The 16,087-nt window shown below is 49.0% G+C and overlaps 1 protein-coding gene across 1 annotated transcript in view; it reads left to right on the top strand.

The window, feature by feature from the left end:
* Positions 1 to 12,862, top strand: part of LOC126522775 (uncharacterized) — a 31,217-nt gene extending 18,355 nt beyond the window's left edge. Inside the window, exons 3-4 of the mRNA XM_050171579.2 lie at positions 9,557 to 9,868; positions 10,415 to 12,862. Coding sequence (XP_050027536.1) covers positions 9,557 to 9,868; positions 10,415 to 10,699 — 597 coding nt within the window. The 3' untranslated portion in view covers positions 10,700 to 12,862. The remainder of the gene's footprint in view (positions 1 to 9,556; positions 9,869 to 10,414) is intronic.
* Positions 12,863 to 16,087: the final 3,225 nt, after the last annotated feature.

Genomic DNA, 16,087 nt, shown 5'->3' on the forward strand with positions numbered 1-16,087 from the left:
CGTTGAACGGGCCAAAATGTCCGCCGCTTTGAACAAAGCCCCGGCGTCCGTTGCACCCGCGCCGGCATTACCGCGCGTTGTAGGCGAAACGTAACAGACCGCCCCGCCGGGGGAAGGAGATCCCGAAGGTCAGGGGACTGCATCCGCTGTCCGGAGGGATGTCGCTCGATGATGCTCATAACCGAAGTTAGGCGTCCTTGGGCGTTTCTTGAGCGCAGCGCACAGAGAGGGCCTCGTTCTCACGTTCAGGTGCACACAGGACACTGCAAAGTGACTTCGGGAGAGTTGACATTTTTGTTCTCGTTTCCGGCAAGCGTTAGAACCACGCCAAAAGTCAACCGCTCAGTCAGCAAGCACGGCACAACCCTCACTAAGCCCTGCCAGGCTCTTTCCCCTTTTTTTACTGCTGCCTAGTTCCTTACAGTAGTTTAGCAGCACTCAGAACGCGTCCACAAATCGAAAAATTGCACTAGAAAGCACATCATCACTTTGAAACACTACACAAAAGCAATAGGTTAAAAATCCTGCCTCAGGAAGAAAAACATCAGTAACAAGCAATTTTGAGGCTGATTCCCACGTTAGGGGCTTCGACTTAAGCCATCGGCGTTACCGTTGAGACTCCCCTTTTTGTAACGCACCTCAAAGGAATATTGTTGCAAAGCGAGGCTCCAGCGCAGGAGGCGGCCATTTTTGGGAGAGATGGTCTGCAGCCATTGGAGAGGGCAGTGATCCGTTTCAATGATAAACCTCGAGCCGGCTAGGTAACATGACAATTTCTGAACGGCCCACACGATACACGCACACTCTTTCTCGGTGGCGCTATACGCCTGCTCACGACTGGTCAGCTTACGACTAGCATACAGGACGGGGTGTTCTACTTCTCCATTTTCCCGTTGGCACAGTACAACGCCCATGCCTCGCTCACTAGCATCACACTGAACAACGAACCCTTTTGTGTAGTCGGGCGATCGTAGCACAGGCTGGCTTGTTAGGGCGCTCTTTAGGGCGCTAAAAGCTCTTTCCTTCGTCTCATCCCAGACGACTGTTTGCGGCTCTGTCTTTCTTAGAGCATCCGTCAAGGGAGCCGCGATATCAGAGTACCTGGGGATGTACCTCTGATAGTAGCCGGCGACACCTAAGAACGACCGAATATCGGTCTTCGTACGCGGTTGCGGGAAGTCTCGCACAGCGGCCACCTTTATTTCAGAGGGGCGGCGTCGACCCCGACCAATCACGTGTCCGAGGTAGACAACCTCGGCCTGTGCTAACTGGCACTTGGGAGCCTTGACTGTCAAGCCCGCATCGCGCAGGCGGGTTAGCACTGCCCGCAAGTGCGCCATATGCTCAGGCCAGGATGCGGAGAATATCGCTACGTCGTCTAGATACGGTAAAGCGAATTCTTGCTGTCCCCGCAACACTTTATCCATGAGGCTTGAAAAGCAGTATGGCGCGTTCTTCAAACCAAAACTCAAAACTTTAGGACGGAATGTCCCCATTGGTGAAATGAACGCCGCATACCTACTAGCCTCTTCTGTAAGTGGAACCTGCCAATAACCCCTGACAAGATCTAGGGTGGAAATAAACTGAGCGCTACTCACTCTCTCAAGGCGCTCCTCGATGTTAGGGATCGGATAAATTTGATCCTTAGTGATGGAATTAAGCCTGCGGTAGTCGACGCAAGGACGAGGTTCCTTGCCCGGTACCTCAACTAAAATCAAAGGGGAGGTATAATCACTCTCACCCGCTTCAATAACACCGAGCTGTAGCATTTTCTTTACCTCAGCCTCCATAATATCGCTCTGGCGGGGTGACACCCGGTACGCCTTGGATCGTACTGGCTCTGGGGAGGTAAGTTCTATGTCATGAGTAAGGACAGAAGTCCTACCAGGCCTCTCAGAGAACAGACCTTGAAACTCTTGTAAGAGCTGGTGTAGTTCTGTTTTCTGCTCAGGCGACAGCGATGCTTTACTTATTAAGTCACTAATGACTTGATCGGCGTCTTTCCTGTTTGTCACTGAGCCTAGTCCCGGAAGCTCGACCGGAAGCTCTTCTAACTTTCCCGCATCGGGAATTTCCTCTCCAGTATCTGGTGCCTTTAACGCTACAGGCTCAATTTTATCCCGTTCGGGCGTGCTCTGAATACTAGCTTGCTGCGCCTCTGACCCTTTCTCATCGTTCAACAACGTCGGCCCCGCAACTACCGCCTTTGCAGCGAGCTCCCGAACCTTCGATCTGGTTAAGGCCTGAACGCTAGCCTCACCAAACAAAAGCCCCTTCTCGCGCAGGAGGTGATCGGACCTGTTCGAAAATAGGTACGGGTACTGGGGGGGCAGCATAGATGACACTGCGGCCTCCGTCTCAAGTGCTCCGAAAGGTCCTTCAATAAGCACTTTTGCTACCGGCAGACACACGCTATGAGCTTCCACTGCTTGCTTGATCCATGCGCACTCGCCCGTGAACATATCGGGTTCTACGTAAGAGGGGTGAACTACATCCATTGTAGCTGCGGAATCGCGAAGCACTCGGCACTCTTTCCCGTTCACGAGGAGGTCTCGCATGTAAGGCTCGAGAAGCTTGATGTTCTCGTCAGTGCTGCCTAATGAAAAAAACACGACTTTTGGTTTTGTTTCTGGGCACTGCGCCGAAAAGTGACCCGGCTTCTGGCACGTATAACACAGGCGCGCTTGCCTCGCCTCGAACCGCTTTCTGCGTTCGGCTTCGGCTGCCGCCGTCTCCTTACGTTCGGTCGGACTGCTTTCACTCGCATCCGAACTACGTGTGTCCCCCTTTGCTCTCATGGGCGTGAACTTTGGCCTCTCAAACTTGGAGCCAAATTCACCCTTTTGACCGTCCTTAGCTCCGCGAGCCCGACGCGTCACAAACTCCTCGGCTAACTCAGCGGCTCTAGCCACCGTACTAACGTCTGGCCTATCCAAGACCCAGTACCGCACGTTCTCAGGTAACCGACTATAAAACTGTTCTAGCCCGAAACACTGCAGAACTTTCTCGTGGTCACCAAACGCTTTCTCTTCTTTGAGCCACTCCTGCATGTTTGACATAAGCCTGTAGGCAAACTCTGTATATGACTCACTTCTGCCTTTCTCATTTTCCCGAAACTTCCGACGGAACGCCTCCGCTGACAGCCGGTACTTTTTTAGCAGACTCGATTTCACTTTGTCGAAATCCTCTGCCTCCTCTCTCTCCAAGCGAGCGACTACGTCGGCCGCCTCGCCGGGTAGCAAAGTGAGCAAGCGCTGTGGCCACGTTTCCCGAGAGAACCCCTGCTTCTCGCACGTTCGCTCAAAGTTAACCAGGAACAAACCAATGTCCTCTCCAAGCTTAAACGGCCGCATCAGGTCAGTCATTTTGAACAATACTCGTTCTCCTGCACCGTGTGCCTGACTTCCATTACGAGCGCGTTCCATCTCTACCTCGAGACGCTTCATTTCCAAAGCGTGTTCGCGCTCTTCTTTTTCTTTCTGTTCTTTTCGTTCACGCTCATCTTTCTCTTTCTGTTCTTTAAGTTCACGCTCATCTTTCTCTTTCTGTTCTTTTCGTTCACGCTCATCTTTCTCTTTCTGTTCTTTAAGTTCAAGCTCCCTCTCCTCAATGGTCTCAAGGCATTCCGACAGCTCGTCATCCTCAGCTTCTAACTCAAGAATAGCCCTTAGCAGTTCTGGTTTTCTGAGTTTGTCTGAGACATCCAGACCCAACTCTCTCGCAAGCTCCAGCAATTTCGGTTTGCGCAACGACTTCAAATCCATGGCTGCTCTGAATGCTGCTTTCTCTACTGCCTACTATTGTCTTGCCGCAAACTAACCCGGTAGCAACGACAACCACAATTACCAGCTCTGTTTCTAACACTAACAAAAGCCTGGCAAAACTCAGAAGAAGAAAGTCCCGCACTCACCAAACCTCGCAGCCAAGACTTCAGCGCAGTCGTTCCGCTGCAGGCAACCAGTCGTCACACAGGGCTCGTTGCACTGCTCCCGGATGGTCGTTGTGCTGCTCAGCATACAGTCAACCGCATCTCTTCGCTGCTGGCCTCCGTTGTCGCGATCCCACCGCTGGCAACCAGATGTTGGAATCGCACCGCTGGCCCGAGTTGTTGGGGTCTCGGTGCTGACGCCCGTTATTGCCAATGGGTCGCAAGCCCCAAGGGTAGCGTTGGCCTGGCGGCCTGGGGCACTGGAAGCATCCGAAGGTCCCGGCAAAGCATGAGAAGACTGGTAACAGAACAACTTGTTTATTCTAACATAGCAAAAGAGCGGCCGGTCAGGTCGACCGGAGAGGAGAGACGGGAGAGCACGTAACTCAACAGTACAAATCGGAGCCTCTCCCCTGGCGTCCGGGGGCAGCTGCTCTTATACTCTCGGCGTCGCGGTCCAAAAGGGAAGGAGGGAAGGTCACGAGATGAAGGTCACGGGACGGCGCAGCAGGGGCCCACGACGGCGCGAGCGGTTGAGCCGAGAGACCTCCAGGCCCCTCATTCGGGGAACTCCGCTCCCCGGCTGCCGCGCTTTGACAAGCGAGGGCACACACACACACACGCACACACGAAGACACGTGGCACTGAAACACGCCTGGACACGCTTGGCGGGTAGGCGTTGCGGCGTCGTTGAACGGGCCAAAATGTCCGCCGCTTTGAACAAAGCCCCGGCGTCCGTTGCACCCGCGCCGGCATTACCGCGCGTTGTAGGCGAAACGTAACACCAATCGACACGGCTTCGACGAGTAGTAACATTTAAATATCGCCGCTCACTTGTTGAGAAACTGGGGCTATATGCCCCGCGTTCGAGACGCCCCTGGTGCCGAACTTGGGAGACACTTCCGACGCCACTATAGACGATAATGCAGCCGTACGAATACGCAAACACGCATGCGCACGCACAAGCTCGCACCGTCGTCGCACTCAACGCTTGTGTGCTCTTCGCAGAGCAAGCGAGCAATTAGGGCGATTTCGCCGGCACGCGTCTCCGCGAAGGTCAGCCCCGAGTTAGCGTTCTTGTCTCGCGGCCAAACCTCTCTGTACTCTTGCGCTGTGGCTGTAAGAAAATGGACAGTCGTCGCCCGCACGCTCGCTGCGGCTCGCCTCGCGACCTGTCGACGCGCAGTCGCGAGCCTTGAACGTTATCGTCACAGTCAGTCGAGCTTCCGCTCCGCAGTCAATGCATGGTCATTCGCACGAAACGCACTCCGCTTCCTGTAGTTTCGAAAGACGCTGCCGTTTGTTTTGGCTGGCCCGGTTGACCACTGGCGAAAGACGGCTTAGGAGAAAGCGACAAGGGTTTCGCGTTGGTTACAAACTGGTTTAGTGAGTTATACCGGAAGTCGGATTGGAAACGGGGTGGGGATTCCGCGAACGCTGTGGCCAGATTTAGCTGCATAACCCTAATGTGAGAACCTGCGACTAGGCACGCAACTGGATGAGGAGAAAATTAAGGTGCAAGTACAACTTATCAAGAAGGTGGACGTTCAAGCTATAAGAAAGCTGTTCCCGAGGTACCGAGTACAAGTAATCCTGATTTCCAAGATACACAAGTAATCTGTAATCCCATTATCAGCAATTTTCACTACTGGTTAATACTGAAGTTAATTAATTTGTACTGATTGAAAAAGTCACTGCATGTCTCGACAAGAGAATTTTTTCGACGATAAGGTAAAAACAATATATGCAATGTGATTGCCGCATACATGTAGACTCACCTTATATTTAGAAGTTTCCTAAACAGTTACACTACATGCAATCTCCTTTCTATATATATAAGACGCGTTATAAGTAGCTCAATCGCATAATACAGAAGGCCAACTGATGCTCCACTTCACAGTCGCAAACTTTCGTCATGGCGTATCTCCACTTTTCTATCACTTTGTCTTCCCCCAAGGGGTGGCGGTGGCGTAGAGGTAGAACACCCGCCTCGCGTGCAAGAGGTCCGTGGTTCGAATCCCGGTGCCGCGCAATTTTCCACCGAATTAAAAAAAAAAAAAAAATCCGCGTGTTGATAAAATTGCATAAACAGGCCTGGAGTGTGGCCTGATGCCGGTGACCAGAACCGGTAACACACTCCCTCACCAGAGCAGGATTGGCCACCCTGGTGCAGTACTTGGCCACAACCTCCTATATGAACACAACAATCAAACCCCGGCCCTCAGTCCCCAGCAGCTGCGAAGCAACTGACCACGGCGGCGGTCAGACCTGCGACGCTGCAGAGGGTGCTAAGAATCCCTGGCTCCATTGGAATATGAACCTGGCAACGTTTAACGCAAGAACATTATCTAGTGAGGCGAGTCTAGCAGTGCTATTGGAAGAATTAGAGGGCAGTAAATGGGATATAATAGGGCTCAGTGAAGTTAGGAGGCCAAAAGAAGCATATACAGTGTTAAGGAGCGGGCACGTCCTGTGCTACCGGGGCTTAGCGGAGAGACGAGAACTAGGAGTCGGATTCCTGATTAATAAGAATATAGCTGGTAACATACAGGAATTCTATAGCATTAACGAGAGGGTGGCATGTCTTGTTGTGAAACTTAATAAGAGGTACAAAATGAAGGTTGTACAGGTCTACGCCCCTACATCCAGTCATGATGACCAGGAAGTCGAAAGCTTCTACGAAGACGTGGAATCGGCGATGGGTAGAGTGAAAACAAAATACACTATACTGATGGGCGATTTCAATGCCAAGGTAGGCAAGAAGCATGCTGGAGACAAGGCAGTGGGGGAATATGGCATAGGCACTAGGAATAGCAGGGGGGAGGTATTAGTAGAGTTTGCAGAACAGAATAATATGAGGATAATGAATACCTTCTTCCGCAAGCGGAATAACCGAAAGTGGACATGGAGGAGCCCGAACGGCGAGACTAGAAATGAAATAGATTTCATACTCTGCGCTAACCCTGGCATCATACAAGATGTGGACGTGCTCGGTAAGGTGCGCTGCAGTGACCACAGGATGGTAAGAACTCGAATTAGCCTAGACCTGAGGAGGGAACGGAGGAAACTGGTACATAAGAAGCCGATCAATGAGTTAGCGCTAAGAGGGAAAATAGAGGAATTCCAGATCAAGCTACAGAACAGGTATTCGGCTTTAAGCCACGAAGAGGATCTTAGTGTTGAAGCAATGAACGACAATCTTGTGGGCATCATTAAGGAGTGTGCAATAGAAGTCGGTGGTAACTCCGTTAGACAGGATACCAGTAAGCTATCGCAGGAGACGAAAGATCTGATCAAGAAACGCCAATGTATGAAAGCCTCTAACCCTACAGCTAGAATAGAACTGGCAGAACTTTCGAAGTTAATCAACAAGCGTAAGACAGCTGACATAAGGAAGCATAACATGGATAGAATTGAACAAGCTCTCAGGAACGGAGGAAGCCTAAAAGCAGTGAAGAAGAAACTAGGAATTGGCAAGAATCAGATGTATGCGCTAAGAGACAAAGCCGGCAATATCATTACTAATATGGATGAGATAGTTCAAGTGGCTGAGGAGTTCTATAGAGATTTATACAGTACGAGTGGCACCCACGATGATAATGGAAGAGAGAATAATCTAGAGGAATTCGATATCCCAGAAGTAACGCCGGAAGAAGTAAAGAAAGCCTTGGGAGCTATGCAAAGGGGGAAGGTAGCTGGGGAGGATCAGGTAACAGCAGATTTGCTGAAGGATGGTGGGCAGATTGTTCTAGAAAAACTGGCCAGCCTCTATACGCAATGCCTCAAGACCTCGAGCGTACCGGAATCTTGGAAGAACGCTAACATAATCCTAATCCATAAGAAAGGCGACGCCAAAGACTTGAAAAATTATAGACCGATCAGCTTACTGTCCGTTGCCTACAAAGTATTTACTAAGGTAATTGCAAATAGAATCCGGAACACCTTAGACTTCCGTCAACCAAAGGACCAGGCAGGATTCCGTAAAGGCTACTCAACAATAGATCATATTCACACTATCAATCAGGTGATAGAGAAATGTGCGGAATATAACCAACCATTATATATAGCTTTCATTGATTACGAGAAAGCGTTTGATTCAGTCGAAACCTCAGCAGTCATGGAGGCATTGCGGAATCAGGGTGTAGACGAGCCGTATGTAAAAATACTGAAAGATATCTATAGCGGCTCCACAGCCACTGTACTCCTCCATAAAGAAAGCAACAAAATCCCAATAAAGAAAGGCGTCAGGCAGGGAGATACGATCTCTCCAATGCTATTCACAGCGTGTTTACAGGAGGTATTCAGAGACCTGGATTGGGAAGAATTGGGGATAAGAGTAAATGGAGAATACCTTAGTAACTTGCGCTTCGCTGATGATATTGCCTTGCTTAGTAACTCAGGGGACCAACTGCAATGCATGCTCACTGATCTGGAGAGGCAGAGCAGAAGGGTGGGACTAAAAATGAATCTGCAGAAAACTAAAGTAATGTTTAACAGTCTCGGAAAGGAACAGCAGTTTACGATAGGTAGCGAGGCACTGGAAGTGGTAAGAGAATACATCTACTTAGGACAGGTAGTGACTGCTGATCCAGATCATGAGAGTGAAATAATCAGAAGAATAAGAATGGGCTGGGGTGCGTTTGGCAGGCATTCGCAGATCATGAACAGCAGGTTGCCATTATCCCTCAAGAGAAAAGTGTATAACAGCTGTGTCTTACCAGTACTCACGTATGGGGCAGAAACCTGGAGGCTTACGAAAAGGGTTCTACTTAAATTGAGGACGACGCAACGAGCTATGGAAAGAAAAATGATAGGTGTAACGTTAAGGGATAAGAAAAGAGCAGATTGGGTGAGGGAACAAACGCGCGTTAATGACATCTTAGTTGAAATCAAGAAAAAGAAATGGGCATGGGCAGGACATGTAATGAGGAGGGAAGATAACCGATGGTCATTAAGGGTTACGGACTGGATTCCGAGGGAAGGGAAGCGTAGCAGGGGGCGACAGAAAGTTAGGTGGGCAGATGAGATTAGGAAGTTTGGAGGGTCAACATGGCCACAATTAGTACATGACCGGGGTAGTTGGAGAAGTATGGGAGAGGCCTTTGCCCTGCAGTGGGCGTAATCAGGCTGATGATGATGATGATGATGATGATGTCTTCCCCTCCCCTCTCTCCCCAGCGTAGGGTAGCAAACCGGATCTTCCCATCTGGTTAACCCCCCTGTCTTTCCCCTTTCTTCTTCTCTCTCTCTTTCTCTTCGTCATGGCGTAATAATATAAGCACAGCCTGCACGTCGGTGGAACGTGGGCACAGTCCTTGTCAAATTAAATCGAGTAAGACCACGCTGCAAGCAGTTAAATACGGTAAAAGCGTCGTTACGTTAGTGCGCTAGCGCTTTCGGACATCAGACTTGGGGGTATTCCTTCTTGCTGCTCAGACACTTGTTATCGTAGTTTGCGAAAACGAGAAAGTCCCGCGGGATCTTTAAAGTAAGTCAATCAACTCAGTGACTCTTATAGGCCCCTGTTGGCAGGCCCCTGTGGTCGCTCGAGCGTAAAAGTGCTGTGACGTCCGCCTTACTCGGCATATTAAATAAAGCGCAGTCTTTCCTTCCTTCTGTCTATCGCAGGAGGTGCAGACGTACGTGGTCATCCACCACCCGCCGGTCAAGGTGGCACAAGGCGCCACCGTCGCGCCTGGAGCTGCAGCTGGCACTCCGAGAGGCCATCACGCAGCCGCCTCCTCGATTAGCACTTCGTACGGCTACCAGCTCCACAGGGAGACGAACCACCATGTGCCGGTACTCATCACGACGGGACACATTCCCGCATTTGCCCGGGCACCGGGGCACAAGACATACGTCACAGTGCAGCACCTGCACCATGCCGTTCACCACCACCACCGACCACTGGTGCTTCTGCCGCCACAACCTCACCTGCCGGTAGGTTGGACTCTTTCCCCAAGACCTTACCGTCATATTCATCATAATCCGTATTAAGGCGGTGCTGAAACTACTAAAAGCCACTTGTGGGCGTTCTGGCAGCTCATTTGTAGAAATACCCTGGATGGATAACCGAAAAGAAGCCCCTTGTGGGTGTGTCCGTGATACGTGCTTGTCCTGTCCAGGAAGCACGGAGTCTATGAGGTCGCTAATGTGTGAGACATCAGTAATGGTCGTGTAGGCAATTACCCTATAGCTAGCCCGACGTACAGTTTTTCCTATCGCTCCTTTTGTCGTGTCCTCTCGGAACAGTGAATCGGGTGCGAGTCTTACGAGAGAGACTGCGGGAATAGATTTAAGTTAAGAGATCTATTGCTCCAGAGTTATAACACTCTGTCCCTGGCGAATCCTTCTATGTACTTCCCACTTATACCACCACAGATAATCTCAACATTTTCTATTGAAATTTGATTGGACTTTGCTGGTCGCGAGTTTCACGTTATTTGAGCACTAAGAGCTTAAACAGAATGTCCCTTTATCCTGCAGGTGCACCACAGGAGGCGCGAGCGGCTCACGGCTCAGAGCTCGAGCTTCCGCCAAAAGCACAACGCGTACGTGCGCCTGCCGGACTACCCGGCCTACCTCGGCCGTAATGCCGCGCTGAGTCTGGAGGAGGACACGCTGGCCGAAGCCGAAGCCGAGCCGACTCTCAAGGTGTACAAGGCGGACGCCGAATACCCGCCACTGAATTTGCGCAACCGAAGGAAGCTCTACTCTCTCGGATACATCTACATGCTCGACTTCCTCGAGAACCCATACCTTAAGCGCTGAACATATACTTGTTGTGTACGAGTGCATCGACTGCCAAGAAGTTCCGCGAGCTCAGCATGCGTTGAACGCACAGGGTGCCTATACTGCCTATGGCAAATTTGTACGAATACTCTCGCGAAAAGGCAGGTCATAAGCCATCGATCTATCGCGCGCGGCACCAGCGGGCGTTCCCTTCGCGGTGACGCGCGCCCGTCTTATTCCGCGTGTTAATTAAGTGAAAGTGTCATTTGTGCATGATTCTTCCGACTGTAAATCACGGTATACTGCTCGCGTTCGAATTTCGCTCTGAGATGGTATTTTGTGACTCATGCAGTGTAACACCCTGTTTGGGCGCATTACACTTGCCTGTTTTGCCCAGAATAAACGGGAAGCACGCGTTTTCGTGCAATGCCGACGTCAGGCATAAAATGTAGAATTGGCCCGGAACGATGGTGACGTCTGTGAACATGGTACTCGCGTTGTTTTGCCATTCCAGTGCGAGATGGCAGCACCGTCACGCTCCCGCAGATTAGACATTTATTTATTTCTATTTATTTATTTTTTGTCAGCCGTTGCCGTAGACAAGGCGTGCTCATTTATTCTGAATTAAGCACGCAACTATAATGGACGGAAGCATGAAATCAAACTGCATGCATCACGAAGTGCAACTATCTCTATCAAAAAATTTGAGTGCGAACGAGCCTGTCGCTTAGCTGGGAGAATCAAGCACACTTGTCGCTCCCGTTTACGCATAATTCAGTTCAGTTCATGTACTATATACACTGGATGACGACACAGTAGGATTCGCCGCGAAGTCGGCTTCCAAGCATTTCACGTGCAACGTTGTTTTACTATAGCTCGTGTACACTGTGTCTACTTACTCTACTTCTATTGGCATCGTCGGTGGGGTTTGCAAGTGAGGAATCTCACATCTCACACCGGCTTGTAAATTCTAAGATGACGGCCTCGGTCAATATTTTATCATGAAAGCAGTAGTGTATCGGTATTATATGTAAATGTTAGTAGTTACTCTAAGGTCTTTCAATAAGCTTTCAAAGTTGAATGCATGTGCACGTTTTTAAGGTTACAATCTCATAATACATGGATCTTGACGTTAACTTCGGCTTAAACACTATAGGTCACCGATGCTGGCCCCTTGTAACCGTTGGTCATATCATACGACCATCTGTTCACCCGCCATATCGCGTCATCAGTTTCACTCTACAGGTCGATACTGCAAGGCTGTGTTTGCTCAACACATATCACAGGAGTCTGTCAGCAGCTGACACGTCAACACGCAACGAGATGCTTCTTGCACAGCAATGTTTGAATGTTAGAATACGGCGAAGAAAGGTTGGGGGGTTTCGGCTGAGACACTGGTTGCCCCTTCGTTGTTCGGCCGCGCAAGGCAAATATCACTGGCAGTAAATCAAAGTATTCTCCACAGCCGTGAAATGAAACCTGTGCATTACATCGTTTACACCAGAGTTATTTCAATGTAGGCATTTAGTTAATCATTTCTTACAGGCAACCGGAACAAATTACTGCACTTACGGCATCTATAGGACAAGCGAACACGTAGGCGTGCCAAATTGAGGTATTTGTCATTATAATAACTCGCAACTGTTGACGCCGAAATTTTGAGGTCTCTAAAGCGTTACGGCCGTCACGCTAAACTTACGAACCTCTTCGCATCCTTTCGACTGCAAGGCTGCGAACGCGTGACCAGACCTGAACCCCGCGACCATGGAGTATTCATCCCACGACTTGATAAGGACTTTATAGCTGCCGAAGACGACGGTAACTGTCTTCGTCCTTCTCCGTGGCTTAAATTACGCCTAAAATGCCGCAAGGGCGCCACCAGAAGCACGATCGGCAGCTTTGTTCAGACACACACCTTTACGTAAACTTCAGGATAAGGCTGCGTATTTCTGCTCATCAACATAAGCACGTTGTCCGCTTGGTGTACACTTCTCGCGAACGCCAATAGCAAGACAGGCGCACTGCTATTGTGCACCTGCTCCCTCGCACGTGATCCGCACAGGATCGGAGAATGTTGTAACTTGTTGCGTCGCTTACTTTTTCTTCGCCTGGACTTATTGGTGATATTTATGTGCCCGGTTCTTCGGGGACCAACTTTCCCAGGTATTACATCATTTAATAAACAATAACCCGTCCACGTGACCTACGCTCATGTGGTAACTCATTCATGCAGTTCGTCACGTGGCTCGCAACCGGCGATACTTCCACACTTCTCAGCGATGGAAAACGGATGCTCATCATCCGACACGGTCCTGCCCAGCATTGAGGCCTGAACGTTTCCCGTTCACTCATATCTATCGTATAAACGCGAATAACCCGCTGTGGTTGCTTAGTGGCTATGGTGTTGGGCTGCTAAGCACGAGGTGGCGGGATCGAATCCCGGCCACGGCGGCCGCATTGCGATGGAAGGCGAAATGCGTAAACACCCGTGTACCTAGATTTGGGTGCACGTTAAAGAACCCCAGGTGGTCCAAATTTCCGGAGTCCCCGACTACGGTGTGCCTCATAATCAGATCTTAGTTTTGGCACGTAAGACCCCATAATTTAATTTAATAATCACAAATAACAATGTGTCATTCAAGGCTATTATAATATTGAAATTTTCGTCCCTTAGTGTGAGCATCCATGCAGTTCAAGTGCTTGCAGCTTGTATAAGGCGCTGGTTAGATAGCTGAGTATTGCATTTTTTATGCGCGTACACCCAGGAGATTACGGACACCATACGTGTTGAAACAAGGGCCTCTCAAGGTGTGCCCGACCCAGGAGCAGTCCCACATTGTAAGATCGACTGTCATGCGCACGTGCTACATCATACGACAAGTGCGGTTCAGAGCATGAGAAACAGGCGAGACCTATACCGCACTGCAACCCGCGGTTCGCAGAGATACGGAACCCTCTCGAGATTGGAGGCAGACAAAGCTTGCCCATAACCCGAACCTTGAACTGCTGCCAGAGCAATCGCAGGAGCTACGCGATCGTAATCATGTCGGATCTCGGTCGCGCTCCCATGCCCGAGGGCAAGAGCGCTCTGAGATGGAGATTGTTGATGATAATGATTGTGATCATATATACCGGAGGAGGAGAATGCCGACCGAATCTACCAAGAGAATAATGCTGAGATGGAGATTGTTGATGATAATGATTGTGATCATATATATAGGAGGAGGAGAATGCCGACCGAATATACAAAGAGAATAATGATGACGATAGCCGCTTATGCTGCATGGTTTGCGCCCTGCGAGTACTCAATGCACGTCGGAAATTTGAGATCGACTACTTCGCTCAGAGCTTCAACCCTTCGTCGGCTTTATTTCATCGATTGAAATAACAAGGGTGAAAATATGGTGTACTTGCTTATGAAGGGATTTGCATATTTCATGATTACGAATATACTGCATTCTTACAAAATTTTGCACCTTTTGGGGCTTGTCCCAGAACAATATTCGTCATCTGCCTTGCTTGCGTTCCCTTCCTAGAAAACTCAGCGCTTGCTACTTCTCTGTCAAGAATGTTGTGTCATGCTGATAACCCGCAAGCCGTTCTTGGAAGTACCGTGCTCGCAGCGTTAAAGAAAGGTGACAGATGACAATTATCGTTGTGGAACAAGAAACGACCCAAAGGGTTGTAAACTTTTTTTTAAGCGTGTGTTGACTGGTGGTCATCTCTATTAATGCGAATCACTCTTTGATTCGTCCCAGATGCTTCGCGGTATAGGTAGGTAGGCAAATTCCATGTCTCGCCTCGTTTCTTAAAGGAAAATTCTAGCCTGCGAACGTCGGATCGAACCTCCGACGCCGAGCACAGCAGCACAATGTTCTAACCGTTAGGCAACGTTGGCGCGCATGTTTCTCTCGTGCCAACAGCTCTTTGAGAGCACTGGCACGTGCGTCACGTCACATAGCACGAGCTAGAGTGCGTGCGCGCGCTCTAGTTTGCATTCAGCCAAAGGCTCACTTACCACTCTCTTTCTCTCCATCGTCACGAGCGGGAGCGGGTCAGTTTCTCCCATTCTTGCCCCGTGGCAGCTTACGCTTTGAGACGCTGTGTTAGACTGGACCGCCTTCAGGGTCGGCCCAGGTCGTAACAAAACCAGGTTGTAACGTTCTCTAAATAAAAAGTAAATAAATAAAAGAGAGAGAGAGAGTGTGTGAGCTGTCGTAACGACTGTCGCCATCACACCGTCGTCCTCATCTTCCTTCTGTCATTACACACAGGAGCTCGTGTCACACACACAATTGCTTGCTTAAGAGGAAGCTTTAGCTCGGGTGCTCCTATCTAAATACATGCAAAAGGAGAATTCATTTTTCTCGGTAACCACTGCACCAAATTTGACGAGGTTCGTTGCATTTAAAAGAAAAACAATCTAGAGACTGTTGGTTTCGAATATTTGAGTTAGGTCGTCATTTTTTATTAAAAATTGGCAAAATTGAAAAATTTCAAAAGACGAAGCTGTTAAGTTTACAACACTGTAACTCAACAACAAAAAAATGATAATACAATTCCGTGAATTGCATCTAGTAGCACATCTAAAGCGGACAAAATTGATATGTTACACATGAATATAAAAAATTTAGTATTATGGAAATACAGTTTTTGCAGAACTCTTGTAACCAACTTAACAAATTCACGTAATATGTAAAATGACATATCGAATTTGTCCGCTTTGAATGGTCTAATGGATGCCGTTTACAGAACCGCAATATCTGTTTTTGATGCAGAGCTATGCATTTGTAAACTTCGTGCTTCTATTTTTTTCAAACTGTCGAATAATTGAAAATCTCCTTAACAAAATTAAAGACCTAAATAACAATTCCGCTACCAACAGTCACTAGAATGTAACTTTCTCTCTCAAATGCAACGAATTTGATTAAAATCGGTTCAGGGGTTATCTCAGAAAAACGTTTTTGCGTTTTACATGTATTTGAATAGGCCGCGTCGGAGTTGGGTCCGAGCTAAAGCTTCCTCTTAACGCAAACAGGTTGGTCCATCTGGCAAACTCTTGAAAAATTGCCCCGACGACAGGGTGATGGACGGCCAACTACCTGCAATATGCTTCGCATAACACCGATTCCCACAGTGTGTGAGATCTGCACAACCTTTTTCTCTTTTTTAACGGAAACACTTTGAAGAGGTTATTTTACTTTGCACATGATAACTTTTACGTTATTTCTACACGTAACTAACACGCCGCCGTGGCTAAAAGGCTACGGTGGCCTACTCATGGGCACAATATCGCGGGTTAGACTTCCCGGCCGCGGAGGTCACATTCCAGTGACACGCGGAAAGCAAAAAGACACTTGTCCTCCAAGTGCAGTCGTAATGAGCATCAAGAAGTAAAAAATATTCCTCATACCATATTGTAGCACC

The sequence above is a fragment of the Dermacentor andersoni genome, chromosome 6 (assembly GCF_023375885.2).
Source record: "Dermacentor andersoni chromosome 6, qqDerAnde1_hic_scaffold, whole genome shotgun sequence".
NCBI classification, from domain to species: domain Eukaryota; kingdom Metazoa; phylum Arthropoda; class Arachnida; order Ixodida; family Ixodidae; genus Dermacentor; species Dermacentor andersoni.